The 14,680-nt window shown below is 35.8% G+C and overlaps 1 protein-coding gene across 2 annotated transcripts in view; it reads left to right on the plus strand.

Annotated features, from left to right (window-relative positions):
• Nucleotides 1-14,680, plus strand: part of CDIN1 (CDAN1 interacting nuclease 1) — a 212,530-nt gene that overhangs the window by 76,548 nt on the left and 121,302 nt on the right. For both annotated transcript variants that reach the window (XM_028505661.2, XM_028505659.2), the window contains one exon: nt 14,587-14,666. In XM_028505661.2, coding sequence (XP_028361462.1) covers nt 14,587-14,666 — 80 coding nt within the window. The remainder of the gene's footprint in view (nt 1-14,586; nt 14,667-14,680) is intronic.

Here is a 14,680-nt window from a genome sequence, read left to right on the forward strand (position 1 = left end):
CGTATCTCCAGACCTTGAGCTGGAGTCTTCTCTTTACCTGTGATTCACCTCTCAATGTCACGTGACATGCTGAGCCCCAGCGAGCTCAGACGAGAGAGTTCAGCATCATTATGTGGCCCTCTGTTTGTTCTACATGGAGCACTAAAGTGTCTGGAAACTTTAATTGCTAATATTTGAACTGGAGGGAAATCTAGGAGAGAGGAGGGAATACCAGTGGAAAACTTGAGTTCAATTCTTATAAGTATGATACATTAATATAAAACATTTCAGATCACCTTTGAATACTGTGGGGATAGTACTAGTGAAGAATAGTCCCATAATTATGAGTCCAGCTGGCTAAGTTCATATCTGGGCTCTACCACTAGGTGGGAATGGGACTTTTGGCAAATTATGTGAATTCCTCATGACTCATTTTGTTATTTCTAAGATGGGGATAGCCACCTTATAGGTACATTCTGAGAATTCAGTGAGTTGACACATGTGAAGAGCTTAGAATGGTGCTTGACATGTGTTAAGCATACAATAAATGTTAGCTGCTTTTCCTTTTTGGAAGTGGAATCTTGTTTTAGGATAGGCTGAGAAACCCTACCTTTCTGAATGTTAAACTGACTTTATATAACTATTAAACTAGTATTTCTGAAATTTTAGAAACTTGGGTACACTTACAGTTTTTGCTATACTCTCATAGTATCACATGTATTAATAATAAATGTATAATATTTACTTGATAGTTTTTAAAATGTCATTACTTAATTATATTTTAAAGGGAATTTATGATTCTACCTTAAATGATAAACTACAATTTTTTTGTCACGAATAGAAATACTGTTAAAATAATGTGTAGCTGTTAAAGAAGAAATTGTTTTGCATGCTACTACAGTCACCTCACATGCCTGTGCCAGGGTTATGTACACTCTTCCTCAGGAGACATGGACAAGATGTTGCCAATATCTAAAGATCCATTGTGTTCTATATCCTTTAAATTTTCTGAAAACAATAAAGAAAAAACTAATTTCATTCATAATGAGAAAAGCTCAAATTAAGTCAAATCAATTTGACTACTTAAGAATTGCTATAATAGTCCTGGCTGGTATGGCTCAGTGGATTGAACCTGTGAACCAAAGTGTTGCCTCTTCAATTCACAGTCAGGGCACATGCCTGGGTTTTGGGCCAGGTCCCCAGTAGTGGCTGTATAAGAGGCAGCTACACATTAATGCTTCTCTCCCTCTTTCTCCCTCCCTTCCCCTATCCAAAAATAAATAAATAAAATATTTAAAAATTGCTATAATAGTAGGGAATGTAGGCAAGCCTTGGATTTGAGTAGTTCATTAATAATTCATTCAACAATTTATTGAGTAGTTATTATTTGCAGAGCAACTTTGAGGTGGTAACAGAGAAATATTTCTTCTTTTAAACAACTTACCAAATATCCTGACGCAGATGGTTCCTTAGTTCTCCATGAGAACCATGCATTCTCCAAGGGGGTGACTTCTCATAAATAGATATACCGTGTACCTGGGTATTAAAATTTTAGGGGGTGGGCGATGAAGAAAAAGTGTTTAAGAAGTCTCCTTTGGTGGGCCATAATGGACAAAAAAATTTTTTAAAGCATTGATACAGAACAAATATACGGTCACAAAAAGCCAGAGTTGAAATCTGAAAACTTATAGCCTCAGAACTAGAAATAGACTTGTAGGAATTATTTCTTATCTCCTTGGGTGACAGGATGGGTCTCACCCTCCATAGAAAAGCCCCAATTGCTAAAAGATAATGTTGAGGAGATGCAACATCTTTTTTTCTGTACTGTGCTAAATATTCCTGTTTTCAGATTTTTTTTCACGTGTCATGGTTTCAAGTCTTAGCATTGTGATCAGTCTCCTGTCAACAGATGATAAAGTAATATTTAACCAAGTGCCAAATTATTGGGAAAATAAGGGAAAATTTACTGGAGGAGGTAAGAATTGAACTGGGTTTTGAAGTTTTGGCCTGGACCAAAGGAATGTTTTAGATCTGGAGGATGGCGTTGAGGGTGGGTGGGTGGGAGAAGTGGAATTAAGTATGTTTCTGGCATTAATCAGGTGCTTCATAAATATGTGTCAAATGTATGCTTGTTGAATAAGGGTTGATGGTGTATAGTGACTATCAAGCTGTAAGTTGCCTGAGTCAAAACTCTTGATCAAATTGTGTGAGACGGAGACTTGACTTGGAGCGCTGAACACATGGGACAGTGCACAGGTGGTGTGTTGTGGAGTTGTGCACCTGGAACCTGTATAGTTTTGTTGACCAGTGCCTCCCCAATACATTCAATAGAAAGGAAAAAAAAAAAGAATCTGATCAGTGTGGATACTCATGTTTTGGAGATGTCTTTACATAATACTTCTTAATCTGATGACTGTAGTTCAAGATATTTCTTACATGATTATGTACCAGAGAGCAAAATTTACATAATATGTTCCTGTAGGATTCCTTAAGTTGGAAGATGTTTCTTACTCATGTAGTCAAATGGGATCAAACTGCTTTAGAGATCACTCCTGTGCAATGGGAGAGCGAGTCGGCTGCCTGGAATTCTGGAGGAATAGTTCCAGCTGTGCTCTTGTCGGCCCCTGGCAGTATCAAAATTGTCCAGAGAAGATTCTAACAGGCCAACTCCTGTGGAGAGCTGACTTGGGGTGTTCATGACCTTGATCTCCAAAGGCCTTAAACCAGCATTTGAAGAAAAGATTAAATTTTAGATGATATTTTTAGGCTTTGCTGTCCTGGAGCTCAGCCCCTGGAGCAGCCACATGAGGAGGCCAACTTCCGGGTATATTTTGGGAGAGCTGCCAACAGCAACTGCCTTCCCCATCCAGCTGTTTAACTGCAGGGATTGTTTTTTCTTCAGTGGAGGGAGAAGTAGGTTCTAACACTCTCCATCTGTCTGCACATGAATTTTCCTTCAACTTGGCCCATCTTTTCTTTATCCCTGTATTGTCCTTCCTCACTTCATCCTTACTTCTCTCCTGACTTCTGCCACCAAAAATACAGTCAGCCCCATGCTGGTTCACCCATCATGCTTAAACCTGTTTGTGACCTTGAGTCAGTGGTCCCAAATATATTTGGTTTTGTCCTTGTTTTAGATCAGGTATAACCTAGTCAAAAGCACTCTGCAGTGGGCAGCACTTCTAAGCACCTTAAGAGTGCATGTGGTTCACCTGCTTATTTGCTCAGTTTCTTTCAGCAGTAGCTGACCCTGTATCTGATCTTACATTAAGGAAAGGAAGAGTTATAAACATGGGCATGATGCCAGTGATTTGGGGGAAGGTCTTCACTTGTTTGATTGCTGATGCTTGAAATGCCCTTAGCTAGGGGGAGAAAATCCTGAGAGGTCTTATTATAGATAAGACATAAATACAATCCCCCCACCCCCATGGTGTGGTAACACTTAAGCTAATACACAGGAATGTATAAAGGACTCTACCAGGTTTTTCCAGAGAACAGTTTTGATTATGGATTGTGTACTGGGTGCCACAAAGTAGTGGGGCAGGGGAGGGGTATAAGAAGGGATAATCTGGCATTACCAAATTTTGCCTGTTGAACAGATACGCCTCTGGCTGTCTCTCCAAGGCTGTTGAAATATATACTTGGTAAGGACAGGCCCCTGACTATATATACATCATGCAAAGTCTTTTCTTTTTTAATGCTCTTGACAATAGAAATTAATAAATGATCTACGTATTGATAATGCAGTGTTGGGAGGCAGAAATCAGGCCACACCATGATCTAACACCAGCCAAAGCAACAGCCCAAGTCTGAAATGGCATGTTAAGTGCATTTCCTGTGCTATTTTATTTCATATTCACAGCCACCCTGCAAAGTGCCAATGTTAATGCTCTTTTACAAATAAGGGAACTGAGGGCCACAGACATTAATCAACTTGTAGGATCAACATAGGCAGTAGATTGAAGAGCTAGTTAGTCCTCAAATCAAGTCTGAGTGATTCTAGGCTGCGCTCCATACCGCTATTCCACGTTGATCTTCTATTTCAAAGCATGATATTGCATAACTTTCCGAGTTCATCTACCTTCTAGAAAGTATTTTTTAATCTTTTTGGGGGGGGGTTAAAAAACTTATTGTGGTAACATTTGTCGATGGAATTATATATGTTCAGGTGTACAGTTCTATAATATATCATCTGTATATTGTATTGTGTGTCCACTGCCCTGAAACAAGACTCTCCATCATCATTTATCTCCCTTTTACCCTCTTCTACTTCCCCCCACCCCTGGTAATCAGCATATTGTTATCCATGTCTAAGAGTTGTTTTGTTGTTGTTGTTTTTGCTTAATCCCTTTACTTTTTTCACGTAACTCCCCAACCTCTCCTCTCTGACAGCTCTCAGTCTGTTTTCTGAATCTATGAGTCTGTTTCTATTTTGTGTGGTAGTTTATTTTGTTCATTAGATTCCACATATAAGTGAAATCATATGGTACTTGTCTTTCTCAGACTGGCTTATTTCACTTAACATAATACTCTCCAGGTCCATCCATGCTGTTGCAAAACGTGAGTTCCTTCTTTTTTACAGCCATAGTATTTTATTGTACCTGTATCACAGCTTTTATCCACTTATCTACTTGATGGCCTGCTTCCAAATATTGGCTATTGTCAATAATGCTGTAATGAACATAGTAGGGCATATATTCTTTCAAATTAGTGTTTTGGGTTTCATTGTATATATTCCCAGGAGTGGAATCGCTGGATCATAAGACTGTTCGATTTTAAATTTTTGATAAAACTCCATGCTGCTTTCCATAGTGATTGCACAAATTGACATTCCCACCAGCAGTACACAATGGTTCCCTTTTCTCCACATCCTCACTAACACGTTGTTTGTTGACTTATTGATGGTAGCCATTCTGACAGCTGTGAGGTTATATCTCATTGTAGTTTTAATTTTCATTTTTCTGATGTTTAGTGATGTTGAGCATCTTTTCACATCTATTGTGCATCCTTATGTCATCTTTGGAAAAGTGTTTATACACTTTCCAAAGCCCATTTTTAAATTGGATTGTTTTCTTAGTGTTAAGTTTTTTAAGTTCTTTATAAATTTTGGATATTAACCCTCTATAAGATATATCATTTGTGAATATGTTTTCCCATTCAGTGGGTTGTCTTTTCATTTTGTGGTGGCTTCCATTGCTGGGCAAAACCTTTTTAGTTTGATGTGGTCCCAATTGTGTATTTTTCTTTTGTTTCTCTTGCCTGAAGAAATGTGTCAGAAAAAGTATTGCTGCAAGAACTGTCTGAGCTTTTACTACCTATGTTTCCATCCAGAATTTTTATGGATGTGAGTCTAACATTTTAGTCTTTAATCCATTTTCAGTTTATTCTTGTGCATGATGTAAGGAGGTAGTCTAGTTTCACTTTTTTGCACATATCTGTCCAATTTTCACAACAACATTTGTTTAATAGACTGTTTTTACCCTATTGTGTGTTCTTGGTTTCTTTGTCAAATATTATTCTGACAATATTGTTTGTCAATAATATTATTTGATAATATTATTTGTTAATATTACTTGACAAAGAAAATATATTTATATTGTAAACCCATAAAGGCATGGGTTTATTTCTGGAGTCTCTATTCTGTTCTATTAATGTATATGCCTGTTCTTATACAACTACCAGGCTGTTGTGGTTACTATGACCTTGCAGTATAATATGATATTAGGTAGTGTGATTCCTCCAACTTTTTTCTTTTTTCTCAAGATTATTGTGGCTATCTATTATATTTTGTGGTTCCATATAACTTTGGGGAATATTTGTTCTAGTTCTGTGAAATATGTCATTGATCTTGATAGGAATTGCAATGAATCTATAGATTGCTTTGGATTAGTGTGGATGTTTTAATGATGTTAATTCTTCCTTCCATGAACATGGAGTGTGCTTCCACTTATTTGTGTCTTCTTCAATTTCTTTCTTCAGTGTTTTATAATTTTCTGAGTACAGGTTTTTTACATCCATGGTTAAATTTATTTCTAGGAAGTTTTTTGATGCAATTGTAAATTGGATTTTTTCTTAGCTTCCTTTTCTGATAGTTCAAATTATTATATATAAAAATGCAATTGATTTCCGGATATTTATTTTGTATTCTTCTACTTTACTGAATTCATTTATCGGTTCTAGTGGTTTTTGGTGGAGTCTTCAGGGTCTTCTATGTACAGTATCATGTCATGTGCAAATAATAATAGTTTTACTTCTTCTTTTCTAATTTTGATGCCTTTTATTTCTTTTTCTGATTACTGTGGCTAGGACTTCCAATACTATGTTGAATAAGAGTGGTAAAAATAGACATCCTTTTCTTGGGTCTTAAGAGAAATGCTTGTAGTTTTCCCATTGACTATGATATTGACTGTGAATCTGTCATATCTGGAATGACAGATTCTAGAATTTTATTCCATTGAGGTATGTTCCTTCTGTCCCCACTTAGCTGAGAGTTTTTATCATGAATGGGTGCTGGATTTTATCACATGCTTTTTCTGCAACTGTTGGTATGATCATGTGGTTTTTATCCTTCATTTGGTTTATGTGGTGTATCACATTAATTGATTTACAGATATTGTACCAACCTTGCATCCTCAGAGTAAATCTCACTTGATCATGGTGTATGATATTTTTGATGTATTGCTGTATTTGGCTTGTTAATATTTTGTTGACAATTTTAGCATCTATGATCACCAGAGATATTGGCCTATAATTTTCTTTCTTTGTAGTATCTTTATCTGGTTTTGGAATCAGGACAATGTTGGTGTGGTAAAATGAGCTTGGGAGTCTTCCCTCCTCTTAGATTTTTTGAAATAGTTTGAGAAGGATAGGTATTATTTCTTCTTTGAATGTTTGGTAAAATTCACCTGTGAAGCCATCTGGTCTAGGACTTTTGTTTTTTGGGAGTTTTTGATTACTGTTTCAGTTTTACTCATTGTAATCTGCCTATTAAGATTGTCTGATTCTTCCTCACTCAGTTTTGGAAGATGGTATATTTCTAGGAGTTTATCCATTTCATCCAGATTTTTGAACTTGTTTCCATATACCATTTGTTTGTAATATTTTCTTATAGTCCTATATATTTCTTTGATATCAGTTGTTCTGTCTCTTCTTTTATTTCTAATTTTACTTATTTGGGTTTTCTCTCTCTCCCTCTCTCTCTCTCTTTTTTTTTTTTTTTTTGTTCTTGATGAGTCTGGTTAAAGGTTTGTCTATCTTGTGTATCTTTTCAAAGAACCAGGTCATTTTCACTGATATTTTGTATATTTCTACTCTATTTTGTTTATTTTGTTTATTTCTACTCTGGTTTTTATTGCTTTCTTTCTTCCACTCACTTTGGGCTTTATTTGTTCTTTTTCTAGTTCCTTTAAATGTAATTTTTTTTTTTAGATTTTTCTTATTTCTTGAGATAGGCCTGTAATGCTATGCATTTCCCTCAGGACTACTTTTGTTGCATCCCATAGATTTTAGATAGCTCTCATTTTTATTTGTCTCAATGTAACTTTTTTATTTTTAAATTTATTTTATTATTACATTTATTATTTAATTAATTTTATTATTATTATTTTTAATCCTCACCCAAGGACATTTTTTCATTGCCTTCAGAGAGAAGAGGGAGGGAGGAAAAGACAGAAAGAGAGAGGGAGAAACATTGATGTGAGAGAAAAACATCAATCGGTTGCATTCTTGCATGCATCCTGACTAGGGGTCAAACTGGCAATCTGGGTATGTGCTCTGACCAGGAACTGAACCCTCAACCTTTCAGTCTATGGGACAACATTCTAACCAACAGAGCCACACCTGCCAGGGCAAGTTATCTTTTTATGTCTTCCTTCATCTCACTGTTAACTCATTCACTGTTTAATACCATGTTATTTAGCCTTCATGTCTTTGTGTATTTTTCAGTTTTTTTCCTGTTGTAGGTTTCTAGGTTTTTACCTTTATGGTCAGGGAAGATGCATAATATGATTTTAATCTTCTTAAATTTATTGAGACTTGTTTTGTGTAATGTTTGGTGTAACCTAGAAAATGTTCCATGTACACTTGAAAAGAATGTATATTCCACTACATTGGGGTGAAATTAAGTTAGTCTGATCTAGTGTATCACTTAAGGCCACTGTTTTCTTATTGATTTTCTGTCTGAAAGATCTATGCATTGATGTCAATGGGGTGTTAAAATCCTCTACTATGACTGTATTACTGTCAATGTCTCCCTTCATGTTCACCAAAATTTGTTTTACATATTAGGTGCTTCTTTGTTGGGTGCATAAATGTTTACCAGGGTTATACCCTCTTGTTGGATTGATCCTTTCAGCATTATGTAGTATCCCTGTTTGTCTCTTACTTCATCCTTTGCTTTAAAGTCTGTTTTGTCAGATATAACTATTTATGCCCCAGCATTTTTTCCCTTTCTATTTGCATGAAATATGGTTTTCCATCCCTTTCCTTTTAGGCTGTGTATATCTTCCTGTCTTTTTCTCTTTTGAAAAGGTATAAATAAAAATTATGGTCTTGTCATATTACATCTGAGGCTAGGTCATAAGAAGTTACATACTTCTTCTGGTTCTCTTGGGATGCAGCTCTTGGGACCCACCCATCATTTCCAGGAAAAGTTGAAGCCAACCTTAAGCCCACAAGCCAACCTTAGACAGGCTCACAAGGGAACCAAGGCCCCTCATCCACAGTTCCAGCTGAGGTTGCAGCAAGCACAGCTTTGCCAGACATAGGAGTGAATCATCATGAAAATGAATCCTCTACCACACAGATAATCCACTCCAGTTCAGGCCACACAAGGAGCTCAGCCCAAATTCCTAGATAATAAGCATGTGACAAAATCATTGTTTGAAACCCCTCCCCCCCAAACAGTATGGAATTATATTCAAGAATCCAATGGAACTGATTCTCAAACCCACAGAAACAATCTTGTTTCCCAAGCTTGATGATGAACTTTGACCTATGACATGACAACAGTCTTTGAAGGAGTCAGGGTAACAATTTATTTTCTAGGCACAAGTGACCATTCTCCCCGTGCCCAGCCCAGCCAGCCGCCATGCAGTAAGTGGTCTTTAAAGGTGATTTAGGTTATTCCACTCCCTGCCCTGTCTGGACCCATCTGCTCCTCTCTCTGTTGTTTGGGGATCCAACTTCTTGGAAAGAACTTTTCTTCGTATATTTATATAACTTTAAGTTCAAAAAATTAACAATTAGCAAACATAAAAAGAAGCAAGCTTTCCCTTCAATTTCTTCCAAAGGGTTTACAGTAATTTTAGCAACATAGCAAAAATGATATTTTGTTAGTGGTTCATATTTTTATAATACATAGGAATGATAGACAAAATAAACAACAAAAATAAAAATATTTTAAAATACCCAAGTTAAAACAAAAGAATTTTAATTTTTAACTGGAAGGAATGGAGAGGAAATGTGTTATATTCAGAGTGATATACAGGGGCTCACACTGTGTAAGCATGTAGGAACTGTTAGCTTTAGGTATAGCCATGAGGGTCTGGGGCCAGGGTTTTGACCTCCCCAGAGGGAAAGTTGTACAGCCAGGAGTTGGAGTTGAGCCTCCATATATAGCCCAAACCATAGAAATAGGACTGGGAAAACTCCACTTTCCTGGAAAAATGGCAAGGGAGCTTGTTTGCTATATGTGATCTTGAGTTGTGTTGTATTAGGAGAGGAGAGAGAAATTAGAAATAGGTGAGCACATTTGTGGGTTTTGTTCCAAATTTACACTCATGTTTACTGCAGGAAGCCCAAGCCAAGAAATTAACAATAAAACTGGTCCTGTAAAAGTAAACATGTAACTATCGTGTCATAGTTATTTCCAAAGTGCAGGTCAAACAATTCTTGCTGAAAATTAGCTCCCAGTAAAAGTTTACAGACCAGTGAGAGTAAGGAAATCACTATCATAAGGAAGATGATAGATAGGTAGATAGATAGATAGATAGAATACCATGGACTTGAGATGAGAAAATAAAGACACTATAAATGAAACCTATAGATATTTATAAAGTATAAAAAAATATATAAAGTAAAATATATAAGCTGATTGAATAAATAAAAACTGTATCTAGAAAAGTGAAAATAGAACACATAAAAAAGATGGAAAACATAGAAAAGATAGGAAAGGTCATGACTTAATGCCAAAAGGCATCATTTCCTAGAAGTGTATGTAAAACAATGAATTTATATAACCAACAATATAGCCCCCTAACATAGAAAGCAAACATTGGCAAAATTATGAGGAGATACACACAATAGTAATAGATAATTATTTCACATCTAACTTGGAAAAAATAAGAATATAGATTTGAATAATACAATTAAAATTCTTGACCTACTTGACATACCTGAACTCTGTACCTCAAAAATAGGAGCTTCAGTATTTTTTTAAACATAAGACATTTGTGAAAATTGATTATATATTAAAGCACAGTGGAAGTCAAATTCTCCCAAATTAATGTAAACATTACATGATTTGAACATGATGTAATCAAATTAGAAATATAAAATGTGAAAGTAAGTTTTCTAATAATTTGTAGATAAATGATGATATCATGAAACTATAAAATATTTATGACAATAAAACTTGTGGCATGTAACTAAAGCAGAATTTAGAGGAAAAAAATATAGCTTTAAAAAGGCTATGTTAAAATAAAAGATTGAAATTTCATTTAAGAAAAATAGTAAGTTAGCAAAAGAATAATGTTGCAAATTCAATGTAGAAAACAAGAAATAATGATCATAAAAGTAGATTAAATGTAATTTAATTTAGGGGGAATCGATAAACCAAAATTTGCTTTCTTGGAGATTATAATAAACCAACCTCTAGCAAGACTGATACATTTAAAAAGTGTATACAAATTAATATTAGAATATTTAAAGTTCATTTACAGATCCAGAAATTAAATCAGAGTGGTGGGTGGGCAGATGTTTATTATATTAGTCTTCTGACTTCTTTTTGTCAGAAATATTTCACCGTAAAAATATCATAACCTTTTCTTAGGCATTATACCTTAGTCCAGGCGTTGCTTGCTGCCTGTCCTCTGTAGCTTTAACAGGTACCCGCTTTCTCCCATTCTTGTGCATCTAGCTCTAAGTGATTCGTGCTTCCTGCTTTGTACATGCTTGGTAGAAAGTTGAACTCCTGGCAGTTGAAGCACTAGTGGGTAAACTCTGAAATCTACAGAATGAATGCCTCTGGCAGAGGTTAGAGAGAACAAGACTTCTGTCCACGAATGGTCCAATACAGGTGAGAACTGGACAGAGGGAGTAGCTGGCCTAGGGCAGCTTCCATGAAAGGGACAGGCTTTCCTGAGGCCTATCATCTCCAGCCCTCCCGATATCGTCCAGTTGCCTTGCCTTATCTGGTTGATGCTGTTATTCATCCAGTTGGCAGTTCGGAAACTTCAGAATATGTGTGTAAAAGTAAGTTTGCACTCTGTGGCTTCATCTGAGATGCAGGCATACTTTTTGCATGAATGTGGACTCAATGTATAGTTTTTACTATTCAGTTTAAAATGACTGACTTCCTCTTTCAAGTTTCCTTTGATTTGTATAGTGTGTTACTCAGTACATTCAAACTATTTTCTAAAAAGTTTATTGGCTATGATTCTTAACTTTGATAAGCACACTATTCTAAGGTTTATATTGTGAGGAAAATTATGATGTCATTAGTTTCTTTTTTTTAATATTTCCCTTTCTTCCCTCATAAAATAAATGACCTAAGTTTCTTATGTCTTAGAGTATTGTTCCTCTTCTTTTTTAAAAAAGAGTGTTTGTTTTATGACTGTAGCAATGAGTTTGCATGTTGTTGGTTATGAGGTCTGTAGTTTTCCATAGGATAACATTTTTTATTATACTGTCCAGCCATTTAGAGATTAATAGTTTTATACTTACAAGGGTATGAAAGTCAGCAGTGTAACATTTTAGCAATGACCAGATACAGGTACATTTGGAGAAGGTGCTCTTGTTTCCTTGAAACATCAGGGGCATCATGGGTAATCTAAATGAATGTGTCTGCCATTACATTCTGGTGACTGTATGGCAAACCAGAGAGAGCAGGTACCCTCAGAGAGGGTGATGAAATGCATGAGCACTTCCCTGGTCCCTCTGATTCTCCAGGCCTTACAATAAAGTTAGGAATACTGAGTGAGTTTACCAAGTACATTGCTATCTATTAAACACTGTTGTTGCAGTAATTTATTCTTTTACAATAAGACAACTTGCTGTTTCATATTCCCAGTGTTTGTACCATTCATCCATGGTAATTTCCCTCAGAAATGATTGAGTCCAACTTAAGTTTATATGAAGTAAATATCTAAGCCTGATTTGGTTCTCAATATTACTGCAGCTTTAACAAAACAAATAACAAAATAGCTGTTGAAGGTATTTGCTCTATAGAATCACACAAGAAACCTTTAACATGGTAAACTCAAATGATATTATCACTTTCTACAGATGAAGACACTGAATTTGAAAAGTTCCATAGGGTTGCCCAGGTCACAGAGCTGGTTGTATACATAGGGTTGAATGGGCTTTCTCAGGTGCTGATGCTCATTTAGGATTCCAAATATGGCCTCTCTACTTGCAGTGCAAATGCATTTACAAATGGCTGTAAGCATGTAAATGTTACAATAAGCATGCAGTTATGTGACTAAAAATAGGAACTAATTAAAATAATTGTACTTCATTATATCTTTTTGGACTCTGTACTAAAGTGAAAAAGATATAATTTCTTTGTATCTTTTCACAGTATTTACTAACATTTATCTTATCTGTCAGTGTTCTTACAGTACTGAACTTGATAAAGAACATAACAATTTTAAAAAAGGGGAGTAAGCCAAAAATCATCTCAGAACCCGAATGATATAAATCTGTGGTCTATGTTTATTCTGTTAACTAATTATCCAATATTCATTTTTGATTGTGTTTGTATGGACCAGACCTTAAGCTGTTTTGCTAAATATCTGGGAATTATTCCATTGGAGGACTTGAATGAATTGATTCCTAGGCAACACCTGACATAGCTTTAGTCCACAGCAGTGATTTTCAACCTTTGTCATCTCATGGCACACATAAACTGATTACTAAAATTCTGTGACACACCGAAAAATATATATATTGCCAATCTGACCCCAAAAAGCATATAATTTTGATTCATTCACACTGGACAGCTATTGTTGTGTTGGATGTTGTCATTTTTTTATTTGGCAACCTAAGGGAAAGGAGGTCAGTGCCCCTGACTAAATGGTCAGATATTGCATGCTTTAAAAATCCTTGTGGCACACCAGTTGAAAATCACTGGTCTAGAAACTTTCATACGTCCATTGCAGAGGAGAGGAAGTTTTGTCCACCTTGGGTTTCATGTGCCTGCAGTTAACATCGAGGCCAGGATCTCCTGCCTCAGTTTTCAAAGAATGTGACCTGATATAGCATCCCTCATTAGAAACCTCCCGTAGCCTCTTCTTCTATAACAGTTCCCTGGGATAAGGTCAATTTAATTTACCTTGGATTTAATGATACATATTTTGGAACAAAAATTCATATATAAATGTATATATATAAACATATACAGGGTCTAGCAGAAGTAAGGCTTGCTTGAGTGTGGTTGGTAGGGTATGTGAATGTCACACACAAGATGGACAGTGATTTGAACATTTCACCTAAAATGTGATGTGGTGCCCTGGTTGGTGTGGCTCAGTGGATTGAGTGCTGGCCTGTGAACCAAAGGGCCATCACTGGTTAGATTCCCAGTCAGAGCACATGCCTGGGTTGCTGGCCAGGTCCCCAGTGGGAGGCACATGAGGGGCAACCACATATTAATGTTTCTTCTCCCTTTCTTTCTCCCTCCCTTCCTCTCTCTCTAAAAATAAATAAATAAAATCTAAAAAATATATGTGTGTGCTTGAGTCTGGTATTGTTATGTTATAGAATTACCTGCTTATGATTTTATAATAAAATATTTTGTAATAAAAAAGCAGTGTTATTTGTGCAGGACCTGTATATTTTCTTAAGTTTCTCTCAATTGTCAGTCATTTTACATATATTTCTGTGAAATGGACATACATTGTTTAGCAGTTGATGAGAATTATTTTTGAAAGGTGTAGACTTCAGAGATGGTTTCTTGGCTGAAAGTTATTTTTATTGACATCATTGAAGTCTTTGAATCTGACCTGCCTTCACTAAGCCCTCCATATACACATGCCTATAAAATACTTACCAGCAAAAGGTAAATATTTTCTTTTCTGATTGTCTTTGTTGTGTTTTTTCCCCCAAGTGGGCTTTTTGAAGCTAATTTATCTGATAATAGACATACGCTAGTTCTGTACTTGTTAATTTACCTTGAAAAAATTAGATCATCTTCAAATCTGGCAATGTGGCTCACAAACTTGGCAAAATGGTCTAATTAAAAGCTTTTCATAGATTTATAAAAAGGAAATGATTACTATCAGTCGCGTTTCCATTGTCATGATTTGTATGTACATAGGTGTATGTCCCTTCTCATGTTGCATTTAAAGTATGTTGACTGTCTGCTAACGGTTCATCTCTTTTCTTCTGCAGCCTCCAAGTCTGTTATAAATAGTATGCTACGGGACCCTTCTCAGATTCCAGATGGAGTTCTAGCAAATCAGGTCTATCAGGTATTAATCACAGC

Source organism: Phyllostomus discolor, chromosome 1, assembly GCF_004126475.2.
Source record: "Phyllostomus discolor isolate MPI-MPIP mPhyDis1 chromosome 1, mPhyDis1.pri.v3, whole genome shotgun sequence".
Taxonomy (NCBI): domain Eukaryota; kingdom Metazoa; phylum Chordata; class Mammalia; order Chiroptera; family Phyllostomidae; genus Phyllostomus; species Phyllostomus discolor.